Consider the following 20,445-nt stretch of genomic DNA (forward strand, 5'->3'; position numbering starts at 1 on the left):
TAACACTAGCAAGCAGAAAGCGCAAATGCTGATTAAAGAACACGCAGATAAAGAAGTATGCACTCGGTTTATAAAAAACACATATCCCCCAGGGAAGTAAAGCATACCAGATGGATATTAAAAGTAGAATGTTTTCATATACTAATAGGTCTGTTTTCCCCTTGATTTATGTACAACCCCCATTAATGTCAATTAGTGTTATATACGTAAATCCAGGGAAGCATAAATCCAATGTCATAATACTACTCTGCACCTATATATCTTGTTTGAAAACTAATTCAGTTTCAAAAAGTTGTGTTACTTAGATCACTATCATTAGCGTCCACCAAACAAATGCTGACTGGCCAAAACACACCCTAGGCTGGCACTAAACGACTGTGAAGGCCCATTTGTTTCCAAAATTCTGAACTGATGCCCTAACCATTATGCAAATACAATAAATATTTATTAAAAATTTTACTAGAAGATAAGCACCATGCTGGATGCTGCTCATACAGGTTCTCAGGGATTGGAAGATGAAAGGGGAGGAGCCAAGTGGCCGGCCCCAAATCAAAGAAACAGAAAGAGCTGAAACTAGGACCCAAGTCTCTGCACACAAAATTTGATGTTTTTTTTTTCAACAATGCCTGAAGGCATGGTTTATGTGAACAAATGTTCCTGATAGTCCCCTAACCATCCAAGAGTACTTCCCACTACTGATATTCACATCTAGTGAGTGAAAACAATTGCATTAATAATAGTCTTATCATGAACTAGAATTTAAAAGGATTAAAGGAAAGAGAAAACGTAACGAAAGAGACATTATAAGAAACAACATAAAATAATGAGTTGACAATTATCTAGCTAGAATTGTAATGTCTCCTAAGGTAGCCACTGACCACATATAGCTATTCAGAGCTTGAAATGTGCTCCAAATAAATCGTGCACTGAAAATTTACTATGAAAAAAATACAAAATATCTCAATAATTTGGTTTGACTACATGTTGAAATAATATTTTAGATATATAGGGTTAAATACAACACATTATCAAGATTAATTTCACTTGTAGGGGCACCTGGGGGGCTCAGTCGGTTAAGTGTCAATTTTAGCTCAGGTCATGAGTTCGTGAGTTTGAGCCCCGCTTCGGGCTCTGTGCTGACAGCTCAGAGATTGGAGCCTGCTTTGGATTCTGTGTCTCCCCTTCTCTCTGATCTTCCCCCATTCTCTCTCTCTCTCTCTCTCTCTCTCTCTCTCTCTCTCTCTCTCAAAAATAAATAAACACTTTTTTTTAATTTTTAAAAAAAGATTAATTTCACTTGTTTCATCTGACTTTTTTAAATGTGGCTACAAGAAAACTTAAAATTACATACATGGCTTGTATTGGTGACTTGAATTACATTTTTGTCCGAGTAGATCTTATAGCCACACACATATACTGAATACATCAGTGATAAACTTATAACAAACACACTTCGGAGATTACATTCTAGATTGCACTCTGACCTAGATTAAGAAAAATTTACATAGTTTTAGAAGAGCTTTGTACACTTTGCTACTTTCACTCAGGGGCTAGTGAGGGCAGAGTCAGAATAAGACACTCCTCATCCTTATTCATATATTCATTCAAGCATACCATTCAGTTATCTAATTGCTCCCTTTTGACTGACTAGAAATAAACTAACTCGTGTATGGAACAATAATCCGAAGTTCTAAGCATTCAGAGAATACGGAAATAAGTGTATAGGGTATATAGGGGAGAGAGAAAATATTTCCTTCAGAAAAATACCAGTGAAGACCAGGAGCTTGTGATCACATCTCATTTTTTAAAAAGCTATTATTTTTAAAAATTGTGGTAAAATACAAGGAATGTACATAAAATGTATCATCCTTTTTTAGGTATATAGTTCAATAGTATTAAGAACATTCACATATTGTGAAAATTATTTTCATGCTTATCAAATTGTCATCATAATATTAAGGAAAATTGCTTAAGAATTTAAAATCATCTAAAACAAATGCACATCATTTTCAATATTTTACATCCCTTCTAAATCTTTGCACACTCACCTACTATAGATACATCTATTTCATTATTTGAAGGTTACTACATACTAATCTGCTTTTTTCAATTATTTGAAATGTTTCTATTATTCTAGTTTTTTAAATAATGAAATGAAATAATGATATGAAATGAGATCATATCAAATGGTAGCACTAAAATAAACCCAATAATTTTCTAGCCATGAAAAGCTGGTTTATAGTGATTAATGTTACAAATGACCAATGTGTAGGATATATTTTTTTCCTTCGTGAACTATTTTCTTAGGTAAATAGCCAACAGTAGCATTATGGGGTAAAAACATACAAAGTCCATTTTTTAACTTACCACTTCCATTTACCCCCAAACATATGGCTATAAATTTCTGTGTCCCTTTCTCACTTGTTTACTCTATCTCCTTCATAAGAGAAAGAACTTCTTCTTAGCTCTTAAGTAGTTAGAAAAAAAAACAACTGCAGCAACATCACCATATCCCTGATACCTCCTTCTCAATCTATCAGTGTATTGTTTTTACTTGCCAGTGGCAAGGAGGAAACTAAGCCTGAACGTTTCATCACATACTCCTTTGTGTTATCAGCCAAAATCACACTCATTTAAAAAGTCATGGACCAAAAAACTCTTAGACTTCTTCGTGACTTAAAATGATTTTTAACATCAATACCATACAAATAAACAAAGTGGAAGGAAGTTGTAAGTACAGAAAAAGTAACAAATAGCAAACTCCAAACCACAGGCTCTCTGTTTAAAATTATGCCTAATACAACCTCTGTTTTGCAGAAGAGAAAAATCAGCCAAGTGCCTTTCTAGAACACTAATGACTATCAGTTATTACATCACACATATGTCATCTGACACAAACTTTTAGATTAGTAAACATTTTCCTCTGCTACAACAGAGGGTTAGTGTTCAAGTGGGAGGGGGAGAAAACCAGTACACATAAAAGCAACAAAACACAAGCCAAACTGTAGGGCAAGTCTAAATCTCCTCGATTTCAATTCAACCAATCAGTCCTGCTTTGACTAACAAATGTACATGAAATTTTTATAACATGAAAGAGAACTTATTTTCCAAAGGTTTTCTGCAAAAGGCAATAATCATTAGAATTTGATAGCAAAGAAATCTAATTTCAGTATAAGTTAATAAATTAACAAAGCTACCTCTTCCTCTGATACTGAAGTTTCAGATACAATACATTCTTTGGGGAACTCCCCAGAAGACTTTGCTCCCTTTCTGATAGGTGTATACCCAATGGATATTGGATGATCGTGAATATACACTGATATATAATATGAATATGTGCAAATAATTTGCATGAATCTCCTTTTTCTTCGATCTCACTGTGGTTTTGCAAAAAAAATCTAGGATGTCTACGTCCCACATGAAAATGATTAAACATGTCACATGACATACTAGAGCATGGACTTTGGAATAGATGGCTTAATATCTGTGTAACACTGAGCAAGTTGCTTAATCCTGCTTGGAGTCTCAAGCTCTTTATCCATAATTTGGGATCCCTTCTTGGAAACAATAATGCCACCTTCACAATATGACTGTGATTATTAAATGAAGTAATAAATGAAATTTACCTCAGTCTCAACAGATGCTCAGTAAACATGAATTCCCCTTCCTTCCTTTACTTCTTTTCTTAGGTCCTCCAAAAATATATTCAGATTGACAGGCAGTATTCTGATTGTACAAATGAGGAAATCTAGATTTCTAACAGCTCACAAAAAGAAATTCTTGACATGGTTACTTTCTTTCAACATTGTACCTTTAGAGCCAGAAGAAAAAGAGAAATCTTTTTCAAAAAGCAAGACTTTTTTTTCCAAATTCTAGAATAAATTATTGAAATTGTAGTGGGCAACTGGAAAGTCCTCACTCACTGGAGGATGTAAGGATCACAAGATGCTTTTCTCAGAGTGACAGCCCCAGTCTCCTCTCCTTGCTTCAGCCATAGGCTGACCTCAGGAAAGAGTGCCGGGTGGATGCCCTCAATGGAGTGTGATATGATGGAAGGTAGATACTATGTAGGAAAGGTAAGAGTAAAATGTTAATGTGGAGATGTAGGTTGTGGGGTTCCTATCCAATCAAAAATACAGGATAAGGAAACGACTTCCAGTTGAAAAGAGGAGAAAAGGGGTTTGGCCGACCCCTTTGTGCACCAAAACTCATTGATGGCACATCTTGGAGCCAGTAACTGCTGGAAGTCTAAAAAGAGGCTGGTACTCACAACATGCCCAGAGACAACTAATTGTCAAATGATACTCGGAAAAGCCTTATCATTCATCATCAGTTAACCAAGATGCCTTTCCCAGAAAGAAACCCTTGAGCTGTATTCCTTTTTCTTCAACTTCAGGGAAACTTACAGTTGGCTTTGGAGTAGTGGTCATAAAGCTGTTTTCTCTTTGAACTCTGTTCTATATTTGAACTCCCAGTTGTCTTACTCTATTCATCAGAAATTAGTATTCTAATAGGGCCAGGACCATATACATTACTTGAGGGGCCCAAAGCAAAAGGAAAATAGAGGGTCTCCTTTTCCAAACAGCATTAATAATTAATTTCAAGACGGTGACCACAGAGCTTTAAACCAAACAAGGGTCGTGTGTGACTGTGCAGGCTGCATGCCCACAAAAAAACCCACCCTGGACAGGTGGATTCCACCCCCAAACAATGGACCATAACTAAGCATACAGGCAAGTATTCAGGCAGTCTCCCAAACCTATAAACAGCACAGATGATCTGTTTGCTTTTAACAACTCTTGACAACCTAATTAATTATACATTCTCTTTAGAGTTCATAGACCAAAATTAATTATGAATAAATAATACCATAATGATAATAAAAATTTAGATTTGCAAGTCAAAAGTATAGAAAACCTAAGTCCAAGGGTTACGGAAAGAAAAATAATTGTCTTCAAAAACATTTTGCTAATTTAGTATATGTTAGAAAGAAAAAAAGTAGGATAGATTATAAAAATTCCCACAATTCTCTACTCATCCAGTAAGGAGGGAGAGTCTACTTCCTTACCTCTTTGATCTGGGCTGGACAAAACCTATAGGGAATTAGAGGCATGGCACAGGCACAGACTTGAAGAGTGCTTGTACACTGGGACCTGTAGCCACAATGCGAATAAACCCAGGACAGCCTGCTAGGCCAGAAGAGACATGTGGCACAATGATCCCATAGAACTGTGAGCGAACTGCCAAATATGTGAGTAAGTACATCCCGGACCATCCAGTCTCCAGCTGAGCCACCATCTGATGGACACATGACTGAGCCCAGTCAAGAACAATCAAGCATAGGGCAGATCAACAGAACTGCCCAAATGAACAACAACGAATTACTGTTGTTTTAAGTCACTAAGGTTTAGGGTGGTTTGCTATACAGCAAAATCAATAAATGATACAGGTAGTACTTTAGCTCAGCAGGGGAAGAATGGATTATGTAATAAACGGGCTGAGACAACTCGCTCACCATTTTTGGCAGGGAGATTAGATTCCCACTAAATTGTATAATAAATTCCAGATGGATTTTACAAGTATATATAAAGATTGATAGCATAAAAATGCTACAATAAATTATATGTTGATATTCATGCAGTCTTGGCATGGGAAAGGCTTTCCTAGGCATAGAAACCTAAAGGAAAAAGATGAATAAATTTTACTATGTAAATACTTCTTAAATTTTATATGTCAAAAAAACATTATAAATGAAAATAAAAGACAAATGACAAATTGGTAAAACTTTTTTTATATGTGAAGAGAGATTACAACCCATATACATGTATTTTTTATGCATGACAAAAGTATGATAAAAGATTGCCACTTCTAATATACACAAAATAACATGGAAAAAGCTGAACTACCTGATACACTATTGAACAGAAAACTTACATATGTAAATCACTAGAAAACAAATACAAGTGGCCAATTAACATTTTAAAAATATTCAACCTCACTAGTTAGCAAAGAAAGACAAACAATAATCAAATTCTCTTTTCAGTTAAAAATGATAAAAATCAAACAATAATACCTAGAAAACAGACATCTTCATATACTGCTTGTGGAACTATAATTTGATACATTTCTACAGAGCAATACATAAGTGTAAGTACACGTGCAGGTGTGTGTGTGTGTGAAATATTTTTTTATTTTACTTCTAGGAATACATCAGGTGAAACCAGGCATTCAGGAAAGACAGCTACTTGGCTTCATGATCCTGATGCCCCTTCCCTTTTCGTATCCTCTCTGGAACCAAACAACACCTAAAGGAGTGTAAGGATGCCCCTGAGGACACAGGATCTTCCTGATTCTTACCTCAGGTCTAGATTTATGAAGTTGCCAGATAGCAGAGTTTCAGAAAGACGAGGTATTATTATAACCTCTTTTGTCTGAAAAATGAATGGTGCCATTTTTGAGATGGCATAACTTATTAGAAAAATTAAAATGATGAACAGTTCCCTAGAGTTGTAGTTAACATTTGTTAACAGCTTATTCTGTACCATGCACTACTCTAAGCAATTTATATGTTTACACATTTCAGTCCTCATAACAACCCCATGAAAGAGCCAGCATTCTACAGGTGGGAAAACTGAGGCTTAGGAATGGTTTTGTTTCCTCTTTGTCTGTTCAAGTGATTGACCTAGAGTCACAGAGACAAAACTGAAACATAAAACAAGCTAATTCTAGACATAGAGTTCTTAATCATTTCACAAGGATACATCAGATATGCCACTTGAAACCCTAGAGCATTTATCAGCATGTATTTAAAAGAAACAATTCTGGATGTCTTCCTGCAACCTTAGAAGCAGTGGCTTTCTCTTATAGACTCTTGTGGACCATAATCAGTCACCTAAACCTCAGGTTAAAGATCAGAGGGCTACTTCATAGGCTCACTGTGCAAGGTAGTGGTTACTGGACTTTCTGATAAACACCAAAGGTACAGATCTTATACTGTGTGCCCTGGCCTTACCTACTTTTGTAACTGATAAACTGACTGCTTACATAAATGGATATACTATACAAACTAACTCATATTACAACCAACTCATCAATACTCAATCATTGAAGGACCTCGGTCTTCACTTTCAGTTTGTCCTAAGAATTTTATTAGAAACTACAGCAGTTCCTAGACCACCTAGTACCCATAAGACCCCCAAACTTCCTCTAGTTCTATGTTTCTATATCCTATCCTAGCTGCTCAAAGGATGTGAAAAAAAATTGCCTTCCAAGAGGAAGAACTCAACAATTATATAAATAGGACATGAAAAGAATCAAACTTCTCATGTTTCTGGACATACATTAATACTTAAAGAGCCCAATTAATTCTTATGCCACTTAGACTATGATAGGATTCAATCTCAACAATGTCGTACCTGCATAGAGATAGTTCAATGATAATTCTTTCAAATTTACTTTGGCACACACATACTCACAAAAAAGAAGAAGAAGAAGGAGAAGAAGAAGAAGAAGAAGAAGAAGAAGAGGAGGAGGAGGAGGAGGAGGAGGAAGAAGAAGGAGAAGGAGAAGGAGAAGGAGGAGGAGGAGGAGGAGGAGGAGGAGGAGGAGGAGAAGAAGAAGAAGAAGAAGAAGAAGAAGAAGAAGAAGAGGAGGAGGAGGAGGAGGAGGAGGAGGAGGAGGAGGAGGAGGAGGAGGGGGAGGAGGAGAAAATATTTTCTCAGTCAGGAATTTACAGCTATAAAACCTTCTAAGTTGGGACAGTTTACCTGAATCTTCCAACTAAATTACTTAGGAAGACAGAAGAGAGTTTCCTTTAGTGGCTTTTGGGGATTTTAGAATAAACCATCCCAATGATTCATGAGCCTGAACTCAAAGAACTATCTACCAGTCTGTTCTCTGTAGTGCTTCCCTTATCAAAAACACAGTTTCAGCAATTATCTTAGTGTCAATAAAGAATTCCTTCACAGAGCAAATATTTATCAAGCATCTATAAAGTGGCAAGAAATGTATCATCCTAAAAATATAGTGGTATGAATAATGCAAAAAAAAAAAATAGTTCCTGCCTTCAGAGAGTTTACACACTAGTTTTAGGACACTGGCTTCTGCTTCTATTTTCACATGAGCCAGTGATCACCTTTCATTAAATGCTGACAATACAGCATCTTCCAAATACATGATGACAAATGGAATAAAATGTAAATCTTTAACTGGACGGCTCAGAGTGCTTCTCTTACTGACCCTGATCAAACTAAAGTGGCACTAAGATCCACAAAAGGACTAACAAAAAAATTAAATGCTCCCTGCACATGAGAAAACTAGGATTCTATATAGGCAACAGATCTAATTTTAAACTGCCATATTAGGAAAAATTTTTTTTAATTTATTTTTATTTATTTATTTTCAGAGAGAGAGAGACTGCAAGCAGGGGAGGGGCAGAGGATCCAAAGCGGGCTCTGTGCTGACAGGATGACAGCAGCGAGCCTGATGTAGGGCTTGAACTCACCAACTGAGTGATCATGACCTGAGCTGAAGTTGGATGCTCAACTGACTGAACCACCCAGGCACTCCAGGAAAACTCGCTAAAAATCTACTGACAGTCATGCTATGGAAAGTAAGATCACATTCTAACATGGCTCATTATTTCATGGGTTTGGCTAATCTGCCAATTAAATCATGCCCCCTATCCAGGCAAAGTATAAAGATAAGAAAAATCCACACTAGGTACGGAAGGTATGTGATAGTGAATTATGTTATATCCCTGTTTGGTCACAGTAGACTTGTCTAAAACGGACTTTTTCTCACTGTTAGGCTCAACATTAAAACTACTATTAAAATCTCTTCTTTAATAAACTGTAGTTTGTCCCTACTACAGAATATCTACATACTACATAACACATAGAGAAGTAGATCTATACATCAATATGGAAAGAGTTCTATACATACTGTTAAAAGAAAAAGAGAAAAGAGAAGTATACATACAGCATGATGTTATTTATGGATTATTTTAGCCTCACAAAACAGTACTTCATTTCTGAATGTAAAAAAAAAAAGAAAGGTCTAGAAAGACACAAAAACATCAAAGTGATTACATTTTTGAGAAGATGATAAAGGGCCATGATAAAGAATTTAGCACTATGTATTATCTTATCCTTCTCTTCAGGAAATTATATTCATGTATTAACTACATGATTAAAAGTTAACTGAAGGGAGTTAAAATAGAAAACAATCAACTTCTCACTATAATTTAATATGAATATATAATAAAATTGAGTAGGAAGTTACATTAAAACTAAGTCAAATTCCTTATAGTATTCATCTTTCAAAAGCTTGTTCATTCTCTTTTTTAATCTAAAAATAATTACATGAATTAATCTAATCTAAAATGAATTAAAACTATAGATTCAAGCAAAAACCCATGGTTTTGATCATTTTGTCTACAATATTACAAATCATGGAAAAAAAACCCAACCTTAAGACTAAGCAAAAACAAACAAATAACAACAACAACAAAAAAAACAAAACAAAAAAAGCCTAGCACTTTAAACATATAAAAGACAAAGGAAGTCTTGCTATATAGAAAACAGGGAAAGTATTAAATCAAGCATCCTCATCAAATTCCTTTAAAAACCCCTCTACCATTGTGTCCACAAAATCAGTATCATTAAAGACAAGAGGCAGCTTATCTTTAGCCCCAAGCACAACAGGTATGGCCTAAGAATGAGACAGATTAAGTCACCAAAGAGACATGAAGGAAGAGGAGGAAAAAAAGAAAGAAAATGAAAAACAAACCAAAATGAAAAGCATACTTAAGGAAGAAAAGAAGTGTGGAACAGAAAGAGCAGCGTTAGTGCCTGCTCACTCAGGAGTCACAGAATGGCTCCAGCACAAAGGAAACTGGCCGGCAAGATTTGTAGAACAATTTACCAAGCATTTCCACGTGTATAACCAATAAAGACTCTTTGTAACAACATGGTATTTACTCCATTTTATGGAAAGAAACTGAAGATCTGAAAGGGAAACTGCCAAAAGCCACAGAACTGGGATCTTTGCACTCAAAGCCCAGTGTTCTTTCTAATACCATACTGCTACTACTGACTGTCCCCTCAAATTGCTTCTAATTTTCACATAACCATGAACATTTCAAAAAACAACTATTTTATCAATAATAGTAAGCTATTCTTTCCTCTAACTGAAAAAAATATCTGATTTGTCCTTTCAAGGTCAACAGAATATGGTAAGGGATACAGGAGTGCTGATGCATAGGGGTACCTGTACCCCAATCTTTATAGCAGCACTCTCAACAACAGCCAAATTATGGAAAGATATCCTTCAACTGATGAATGGATAAAGAAATTGTGGTTTATATACACAATGGAGTACTACGTGGCAATGAGAAAGAATGAAATCTGGCCTTTTGTACCAACGTGGATGGAACTGGAGAGTGTGATGCTAAGTGAAATAATTCATACAGAGAAAGACAGATACCATATGTGTTCACTCTTACGTGGATCCTGAGAAACTTGACAGAAGTCCATGGGGGAGGGAAAGGGAAAAAAAAAAGGTTAGAGAGGGAGGGAGCCAAAACATAAGAGACTCCTAAAAGCTGAGAACAAACTGAGGGTTGATGGGGGGGGGGGGGTGATGGGTACTGAGGAGGGCACCTGTTGGAATGAGCACTAGGTGTTGTATGGAAACCAATTTGACAATAAATTATATTTAATAAAATTTAAAAAAACAGAATATAGTAGAAGGCAATGAGGAGATGGTAGTAAAGGGCAACATGAGAGAATTTTGTGGTGATGGAGCTGTTCAATATCTTGAATGTGGTGGTGGATACATGAACCTGTGATAAAACTGTATAGAACTTAAAACACACCTCCCCCCACAAACTAGTACAAGTAAAATTATGGAATTCTGAATAAAATCCATGGATTTTAGAAATGCCAATATCCTGATTGTGATATTATACTGTAGGTTTGTAAAATATTACCACTTCAGGAAAGTGGGTAAAGGATACATGAGACCTATCTGTATTTTTTGTTAAACGGCAAGTAAATATATAACTATCTCAATAAAAAATTCAATTAAAATATCAACAGAATATTCATACTACCAACACTGACTTTGAAACACATTAGTGATATTGTATAGAAACATAAGAAGGTATTTTTAGTCATTCAAAGCTGAATTTGTTATAGTGGAACTGGCAGAGGTCTTACCGTAAAATTAAAATTTTTTAAATTATGACTTTAACCCAGAGATGATAATTTTGAACAGCTATTGGTGACATAATACTATAAGAATGAGAGTCAGATCACCCTAGCCATGCAAAAGGTAAATCAGATGGAAAAAAAGAATCAGGAAGAAGAAGAAAAAGATCTTTCTGAACTAGAACAAAGAGCTGTTTAAGAATGCCATTTCAAAACATCAACTGACATAATACTGGAAGTGTAAGCCAGTAGGACAATTAATGAACTATGGTGATAATCATGAAATGCACCAAGAATTGTCTAACAATAACACTGAGCATAACAGCTGCTATCTACCAAGCACATACTATGCACCTGGCATTGTGCTGGCTGCTTCACATAAGCGATCAAAAATCTTCATAATAAGTCTGGAAAGTAAAATGTGGAAAATGATGGATCTTATGGAACTTACTCAAGATTACATAGTTTGAAAGTCCCAAAGGTTGACTTTAAACCTAGGGTTTTCTGATTTTAAAGCTTGTGTGCTATCTGTTGCTCCATAGTACATAGAGAAGAAATACCTTTTATTGCTGTTCTAGTACATGACTCTAGGGTGAAAGAAAAAAATTATATCCAGTAGTGAAAAACTGTAATTGATATCACACTTACCTGCTTGTAAGTTCCATCTAGCAAGGTGTCCAGGTGTTGGAGGGGGGCAGGTGTTTTATCTTTGAACCTTGTTAATAGTCGGCGTTGAATGGCCCGAAATTGTACAGCTCTTTCAGATAACAGTTCTTCTAATTTCTCACCATTTATCCGCAACTACAATAAAGAATTTTTTAAATTCAGGTTACATGTGTACAAGAAAACATTTTTAAAGCAAGAATACAGGCAATGGCAATTAAAGTTTGAAAGACAGTAATAACAGAAATTTAAACATATTACAGAGTTAAGAGAATTAAAACTATAATATTTGGTACATGAATAGATAGATACATAGATCATACACAGACAACAGAGTAGGACAGGTCAAGTGGAAACTCAGTAAAGATAACCCAGTATCACTGGGGAAAATACAGATTATTTAATAAATGTCTTGTAATAACTGATTAAATACATGAGAAAAAAGAATAAGAATTTCTCTTCTAGTCCTTACAGTAAAATCAGTTGGAATAAGTTTAGACACAATAAAAGAACTAGAAAAATTAGAATTCTTCAATAATCTTGGCATGAAAGAGACCCTTCTAAGTCAAAAGCCAAAAGCCAGGGGCACCTGGGTGGCTCAGTCGGGTAAGGTTTAGGTAATGATCTCACGGTTCGTGGGTTTGAGTCGTGCATCAGGCTCTGTGCTGATGGTGTAGAGCTTGCTTGGGATTCTCTCTCCGTCCCTCTCTCTCTGCCCCTCCTCTGCTTTATATCTCTCTCTCAAAATAAATAAATAAACTTAAAAAAATTAAAAACACAAAAAAGCCAAAAGCCAGACACACACATACTCACACCTCTGATAAATTTGTAACTAAAAAAGAAAAAAAGTAATTCTATATAGTTAAAAAAAGAAACATAAGTGACAAGACAGAGAGCAAACTGTAAAAATAATAGCAATAACCACACAGACAAAAAGTCAAGCCCATAATAGCTAGAGAGCATCTAAGAATCAATGAGAAAAAGACCAAAATCCAATACAAAACAGTAAGAAAAAGAGTATCAAGCCAATAGGGGAAAAAAAAGGACAAAATTTATAGAAAAGCTAATACATATAGCTCTCAGACATATACCTTTGATCTACCAAGTCCATTTCTAGGAATTTATCCTAGGGGTATACTTGCAAAACATAATATACATACAAGTCTATTCATTATAGAATTATTTATTATAGTATTATAGTAACATATTAATAATAATCAAAATACTCATCAATAGGGGGACAGGTTAAATAATAAAGACTACTTTGCAGGACTACTAATTACTGATATGCAATGTTATACAAAGATACAGTGACTGAAACAAAGCAAAAAAATATAGAATAGTATTATAACTTGTTACCATTCATGAATTTTTAAAAAAGAAATCTGTACATTAACATAGTTGAGACTGCATAGAATAGTTCTAAAAAGATAAACAAGAAACTGAACACCAAAAGTTTCTTCCAAAGAGACTGAGTAGCAGGAGGAGGAGAATCAGAAATAGACTCTTTTTACTGTGACTCTTCTTATAACCCCTGAGTTTAATATTATTAAAATAAAAGAAAGCTAATCAGGGCCATAGGGTAGAAGAAACACTCCATGAAATCATATTATGTGAACTGCTAATTCCACTTTACAAAACAGTCAAAAACTAGTCCTGAAATAAACAGCATTTTCAAAGTGTTCAGAAATCAAGCTTTTACAGTATACATTTCTCATATGCAACTTCCCTTGCAAGTGTATGTATTCTCCAGACACGTGATTAAAAAAAAAAAAAAAAAAGAGCCTGAAATTTTATTAATGTCTTTTAGTTACAATTTCAGAAGCACTAAGTAACTAAATCACAGAATATTCTCTTGAAGGGAAAAAAACTTTTCATTACCAAGAGTTAAATGATAATTTTTTAAATAACTGAATTTTTTAAAAAGAGGATTAGCTTAATTATCAATAATTCACTCTTTTAATTGTATAATTTCCAGCTATATTTTATTCATTACATTCATGAAACACAAGAAAAATTATAAAAGACATGAAATTTCAATACTGACACATCAGCCAAGTTATCATTCCACTGAATGTATAACAAAACATCAGTGATTGAATTGTTTTCATATGTCAGAATTAACAAATATTATTGATCCCAAGGCCAAGCACTGTTCTAGGTGCTAGAAATTATAGCAATGAATACCACAGACAAAAAATTCCTGCCTTCATGGAGCTTACACTAAGGGACACTTGGATTCCAAAAACTATCTTGATTCAAAGATTAAAATCATGTATTTTTTAAAAAAGCAGAGAGCAGGGCCAGAGAGAAAGGAAGTATAATGATTCTCCTTTTAAACTGTATGACAAATGGAAGTGCCTGTAGTTCATCATGTTCCCTAAATCCCTCCCCAGAAAGGAAACGCCCCTGATGTGGAATCTGCAGGGGCTTACTAGACAGCAATGAAGGGGCGAAACTGTGTCAAACTTATAGCCATTCAGAATCTAATATTTTCTGTTTTAAATACTACAAATATGTAATTAATATGGTCTTTTCGTAGACCCTTCCATAAACCACTAGATCCCAGTTTTGCACAGTAAAGCAAGAATTTTTAAAATATATCTTTAATAAATTAATTAAATAAAATAAATCCTAGAGGACTGCAAAGGATCTCAATCCTTACAATACCTAAATATATTCCTCAAACGGTCAGTTTTGGTGCCGTGATTTGGTCAAAAGCACACTGTCCTATAAAATATTATCAGCATAGGTGAAAGAGAACCCAAGTAAGCTCAATTTATTTGATAATGACAAATGTTATTCGTAATTGGATTCTACGCACTAAAATTTTCCCTGCATTTTCACACTATACTAAAAGAAGTCTTTATAGGTTAAAGTCAGTGTTCTTAGAATGTCTGAGGGACTGAACATTAAGTAGAATGAATGTTCATGTGACTGACAAGTTACATGACATATTCTTTCTATCACACAGTCACACATCATAGTTTATAAACTGAAGTGCAAAAACCTATTGATTACTTAAAAAGTAGTTACTCTAGAGAACCAATGCTTCCATAAATAATGCTCAAAATACTTTTGAAATCCCCCTTTGTAATCACCTACAGAGCCTATTTATGGGCACATAAGTATTTGAACCTGGTGATTTTTTTTTTTTTAACACATGAGATTTTTAAAACAATTTCATTATCTAATTCATTCACAAGACATGACTCTTGGCTATTTCCAAATATCAAATCAGTCTTCAAAGGATGAAGATTTTATACCATCATGATACTCAAAATAATCTAATGCAGACTCTGAAGGTACTTCCAAAGAAGAAATGCAAAAATATTCTGGCTACAAAGTCACTGTCAGATCTCATTTGTTTAAACATTTAATCATTCAGCATTTGCTAAGTGCCCATTGTGCCAGATACTGAAGAATATTTTATGTGGTTAACCCTCATTCAGATGCAGAAATTCTGGTGTGCTTGTTAAAAGGAAAAGGAAAAATCACTTTACTTTATAATCACACCTCATTTATGGCCTGCTAGAATTAGTTAGCCAAATGGCTGCCGATAAGCTCAAATAGTTTTAACACTGGGTTATTGGGGTCAAAGGTTAAGTCTCCATGTGGGAAAATTAAATCTGCTTGTTCTGAAGCCAGACCACATGCTTAGCTCTGGGCAGGCACTCTGTTAAGGTCTGCAAGTGATCACAAAATGGGCAAGAGGGCAGGAACAGATACACAAAGTCTATCATCCACATAAAATAACTACTTGAAGCACTCAATCTACTAGCATATATACTAGAATTCTTTCCTCTAGCATCTCTTTCTCTTCATTATATTGAAAAATTATAGACAATATGAGTTATGATCATACATACCTCAAAATGATGATCAATCAACTCAAAATATTCTTGAAGGGGCATACTTCCAGAAAAAGAACATGCAAAATCTTTGATTCCCTGTTTTTCAAAATATTCTTGAAGGCGGATAATAAGTTCATTTGTTATGAGCCAAAGATCTTCAAACTGTTCACTCTGAATGCGGTATCGTTCTAAGAGAGAAAAAATGCTTATTAACACATAATTACTAGCTGAAACTACATGATTATCACTAACTCTGACATGAATACCCAAATAAAAAGGAAAAGATTGGGGGGGGGGGAGGGGGCTATAGATAGGATTTCTACTGCTTTATTGCAGTTTTCTACTTCAACCACATAACATTTAATTTAAGTCCAAAGGTGTGTGGTCACAGTGACAAGGTGTAGAGTATGGTCCTTTTCCCTATGTTTCTTATAGGTTTCAATAGCAACACCCAAATTAGGGTCCTTCTTTAAAAAAAAAAAAGGGAAGAAAATAAGAAAGCTTTGTTTACAAGGTAAGAAAAAAAAAGCCATTGCAGAAGTATAATCTGGTATTTATTAATTTGTTTCAGAATATTGTTGTGAAATAAAACTTATTATGCAGAAAGTCCCACATCCTGGACATTGTAGCCAGCTAAATCACCATAATCATGATCAAAGTTTTCTACTTTTCTAATATTTCTTTTATTTATATTTGTAATCAGTCCCTTCCCTAAATGTAAATCTTGTTTGCCTCCATTCACTGAAACCTCAGCTCAAAAACAGTCAAATTCTTGTCCATCCCCCACCCTAATTTGACAATGATGACAGTGATAACAGTGGTGGCAGTAACTACATCTATGATCAGAGCAACTGTTATTTGTTGAGCACCAACTATGAACCAAGCACTGTGATTACAACAACCCCGTTTTTAAAAAAAAGGAAAACTAGGCACAGAGAACTTCAGAGACAGGTCACAAAGCATATTAAACGTCAGAGCTAGCATTCATGATATACTGCATATTCTTTTTCCCCACCTGTCTAAATCCTACCTACTCTTCAGGACCTGGCTTCAATCCTACCTACCCCAAGAAATCTTTATTTCTCAAGCACTCACAGCAGCCTACTATGTGTTAGGCACTGCATTGAGCACTCTGCATTCAAAACTCAACACCCTTATGGGGGAAATCTTGTTATCCCCATTTTACAGAAGAGTTTAAATAATCTGCAAGATCATCTAGCCACATAGTAGCAGGCAAGAATTAGAACTCTAATATTTAATCCAAAGATTAGCTATTAATCTTAACCACCTCACAATACTGTACCTCTTTAAATTCATATATACACTTAGTCTACAGTTCACCATGCACTTAACCACATACAACTATGCATTTTTTAATTAATATTTATTTTATTTTTTTAATTTTTTTTATTTATTTATTTTTGAGACAGAGAGAGACAGAGCATGAATGGGGGAGGGTCTGAGAGAGAAGGAGACACAGAACCTGAAGCAGGCTCCAGGCTCTGAGCTGTCAGCACAGAGCCCGACGCGGGGCCCGAACTCACAGACCGTGAAATCATGACCTGAGCCGAAGTCAGATGCTTAACTGACTGAGCCACCCAGGCGCCCCTAATTAACATTTATTTTAGAACAGTTTTAGATTTACAGAAAAATTATGAAGATAATAGAGTTCCCACACACCCTTCACCCAGTTTCCTCAAATTATTAATATCTTACATTATTATGATACATACTTATGTATGATTATGATTAATGATGAATACAATACACTGTAATTATTAACTAAAATTAATGGATTACAAAAAGTTACATGGATTACACCAACTGGTTTTCAAGGTTGAATCAACACTGCATACCTGGAATAAATCCAATTTGATCATGGCATATACTTTTTCTTATTCCTATTTAACTCTCCAGATGATTATATTCCATTTCTCCAAGAGATTATACACTTTTTGAGATCTGGAACCAATTCCCCTATTCTATTTAATTCACCAGTTATTGAGCATCTATTATGTACAATCACATAGAAAGAAATGTTGGGAGTACAAGGAGGAATTCAGTCTCCTTGTTTAAGGAGACTAAGATATTACTAAGTTAGCATGACATGTAGACATATGAAATATTTGTTATATTCCCCATGGTCCTTGACAAATTCTATGAATATATGACACCTTTAACTTGGTTATTAGGACTTCAATTTGTCATCCTCCACCAGAATCCAAAAATATATCTCCTCTCATTCTCCTAGTCATCTCTCTTTCAATATATTCAACATGAGGAATAAAATACACTGGGTATGCCTGCCATACTGCATGGCAAACACCCCGATGTTCTCTGCTACCATATCATTTCCTCTGGAGCGTCCTTCTGCCCTACTTTCACCCTAGTCTTATTCTGAAGTCTGATTTCTGCCTATGGTGCTAATCGGTTGGTTTCATTTCTCCCCATCAAAGATAATAGGGCCATGGTCAGATAAAACAGCTTTTACCTTTCTTTGCAAGTGTCACTGAATGCTCAATGCTCTAAGAATGGAGAGAGCACAACTGTGATGGCGTGGGAGTAAAGCGGTAAAAGGAAGAATGATGATAACAACATACAATATTACAATTCTCTAAATCTACGGTCCTATCCAAGGTAAGCTTGGGACCCAACATATTGAACCCAGACTGGTATTTATTCACTCTTTCATTCATTTATATAACTCAATGCAAGATGCTGGGGATAAAACCCTGGATAAAGCAAGAGCCTCTGCCCTTAAGGAGTTCACTGCAGACCTGGAAAGATGGGTGTTATTGGGGAAAAGTAAACACTGCTTTTTCCATTACCAATTCAGGGATACCCCATGCAGGCTGATGTTGCCACAAAAGTGCCAGGACTTCCCCGCAAGTGATATGTTACTATTTCCAAGCATGTGAGAGCCTATCACATAGCACAGGAATTAGACAATAGCAAGGGAGTGGCAAAGGGCAGAGAGCACAATAAGTATTGTGTAATAATTACAGATATTGATAGAATTAGCTGCCTCAGGAAACAGGGAACTACCTCACTCCAATGGAAGTGTTTAAGGATCCAAGCTCCCTGGTGTTTGGTATAGAACACAATGGGGAAGAAACACAGGTCATCTTCTCATGTACAGATCTGTCTATCTCTTCATCTGTCTTGGGACAGATATTTGGTACCAGTTCAGTGCTGCCTCCAGGTCCTGGCCATTTGTCCCTCCTAGGCAGACGTTTCACATCTGGCTCCAGGCCAACGCCCCAGGCTTCCCTGAGGAAGAAGCTGAACTGGGCCAGCTGCATCTCCTTTTACAGCTTTATGATCTCCCAAAACATTCGCTTCAGATTCTTTTGCAACAGATCTTGCTAGACGTGGTAGATGAAGGTGACAAAGTTGCACACTACAGTGATCCAGGCTAAGAAGATGGTGAGATGTAGGTGGGGCTCTCAAAGTGACAGAGCAAGATATGGTACTGGCAGGTGTGTGCACATAAGTTGGCACTGCCAAACTTTACTGTGTCCACTCTTACTGCAGCAGCATCCGCAGAGCCACAGGTTAGACGGTGAGCATTCACTGTCCTCCAGCTTATAACAGCATCAAGAACTTTTGCATTATAAAGTCCAGGCAAGGGCCCACATCCTCTGGGTACACCCTTCCAAGGAAGGAACAGGGCTTGTCCAGGATGAGTAATTCCCTCCAGGCATAGAATTCTGCAGAAAGGGTCATACCCATCTCCTTGTCCTCTTCGTCCAAGGAAAGGGCATGTCTCACAGTGGGGCACACAGCCTGGCAGAGGGAGCTGCCAGTATTCCTGGCCCTTGTGGGGCCCAGGCTTAGTAGGGTTCAGCAGCTGCAGGTGGAGCTCATGCTTGAGATAGGCTGGGTGTGGACGTGATGACTGATGTCTTCAAGGATATCACCTCCACCTGCAGCATGTCGATCCTGCCCCCTACTTGCTTCAGCAGTTTTTTCTGATGCCACCTACTTCGTGTGAGCTTCTCACACCATCTTGTGGACTTCCTCAGAGAGGATGGCCATCAGCCACACCTCCAGCTCCAGCTCCTGTTCCTGTGGTTCCCACACCTCCTACCACTGCTCATGGTCCTCATCTTTCAGATTCCGTTCCTTCTGGGTTATGTGAGCTCCTCCTTCAGGAGCTCAGAGCCCTGCCCTTCTTGTAAACTTCCATGGGGATCCTGTAAGAATATCTGCCAATAGTATTAGAGAAAAGCTCCCTCCAGGATTCATAATATTGAACAAGATCTTTACCACTCCCACATTCTGAGATTCTGAAAGTGAAAAGACACAGTGCCTTAATAGGCTCACTTCAGTAAAATTCATAAAATGGTGCCTGCCACAAAGTAAGGACTCAATAAATGTTACCTACTATCATCACTATCATCATTATTTCCCCCAAGAATATGTAAACTAGAGATTCCATCATAAACCCGATTAGACTCACACAGAATCTACTAACCCAGTAACTTTCAAATAGCAGATGTGAAAAAAAAGTGGCTTATATAAAATATATTTTCCTAAGCATAGAATTTGATGTCACTTTAGATACAGTTATAAATTTTTTATATAAACAGTACATTGCTAATATTTCAAAGGAATTTAATTCATTCTGGTTCTAGAAAGATTCTGAAGAGGCTTGCACAAGCACGTAGAAAAACCTGAGGTGCAGCCTGAATGCACCTAAGGAATAAAATTTCTTA

At 36.1% G+C, this 20,445-nt stretch overlaps 1 protein-coding gene across 6 annotated transcripts in view; it reads right to left on the minus strand.

Moving 5' to 3' along the window:
• The window catches only part of BBS9 (Bardet-Biedl syndrome 9), a 439,643-nt gene that overhangs the window by 189,450 nt on the left and 229,748 nt on the right, over positions 1–20,445 (minus strand). For all 6 annotated transcript variants that reach the window (XM_015065037.3, XM_015065036.3, XM_053218247.1 and 3 more), the window contains 2 exons: positions 15,743–15,915; positions 11,859–12,011 (listed from right to left, as the gene is read on the minus strand). In XM_015065037.3, coding sequence (XP_014920523.1) covers positions 11,859–12,011; positions 15,743–15,915 — 326 coding nt within the window. The remainder of the gene's footprint in view (positions 1–11,858; positions 12,012–15,742; positions 15,916–20,445) is intronic.

This window comes from Acinonyx jubatus, chromosome A2 (genome assembly GCF_027475565.1).
Source record: "Acinonyx jubatus isolate Ajub_Pintada_27869175 chromosome A2, VMU_Ajub_asm_v1.0, whole genome shotgun sequence".
Classification (NCBI taxonomy): domain Eukaryota; kingdom Metazoa; phylum Chordata; class Mammalia; order Carnivora; family Felidae; genus Acinonyx; species Acinonyx jubatus.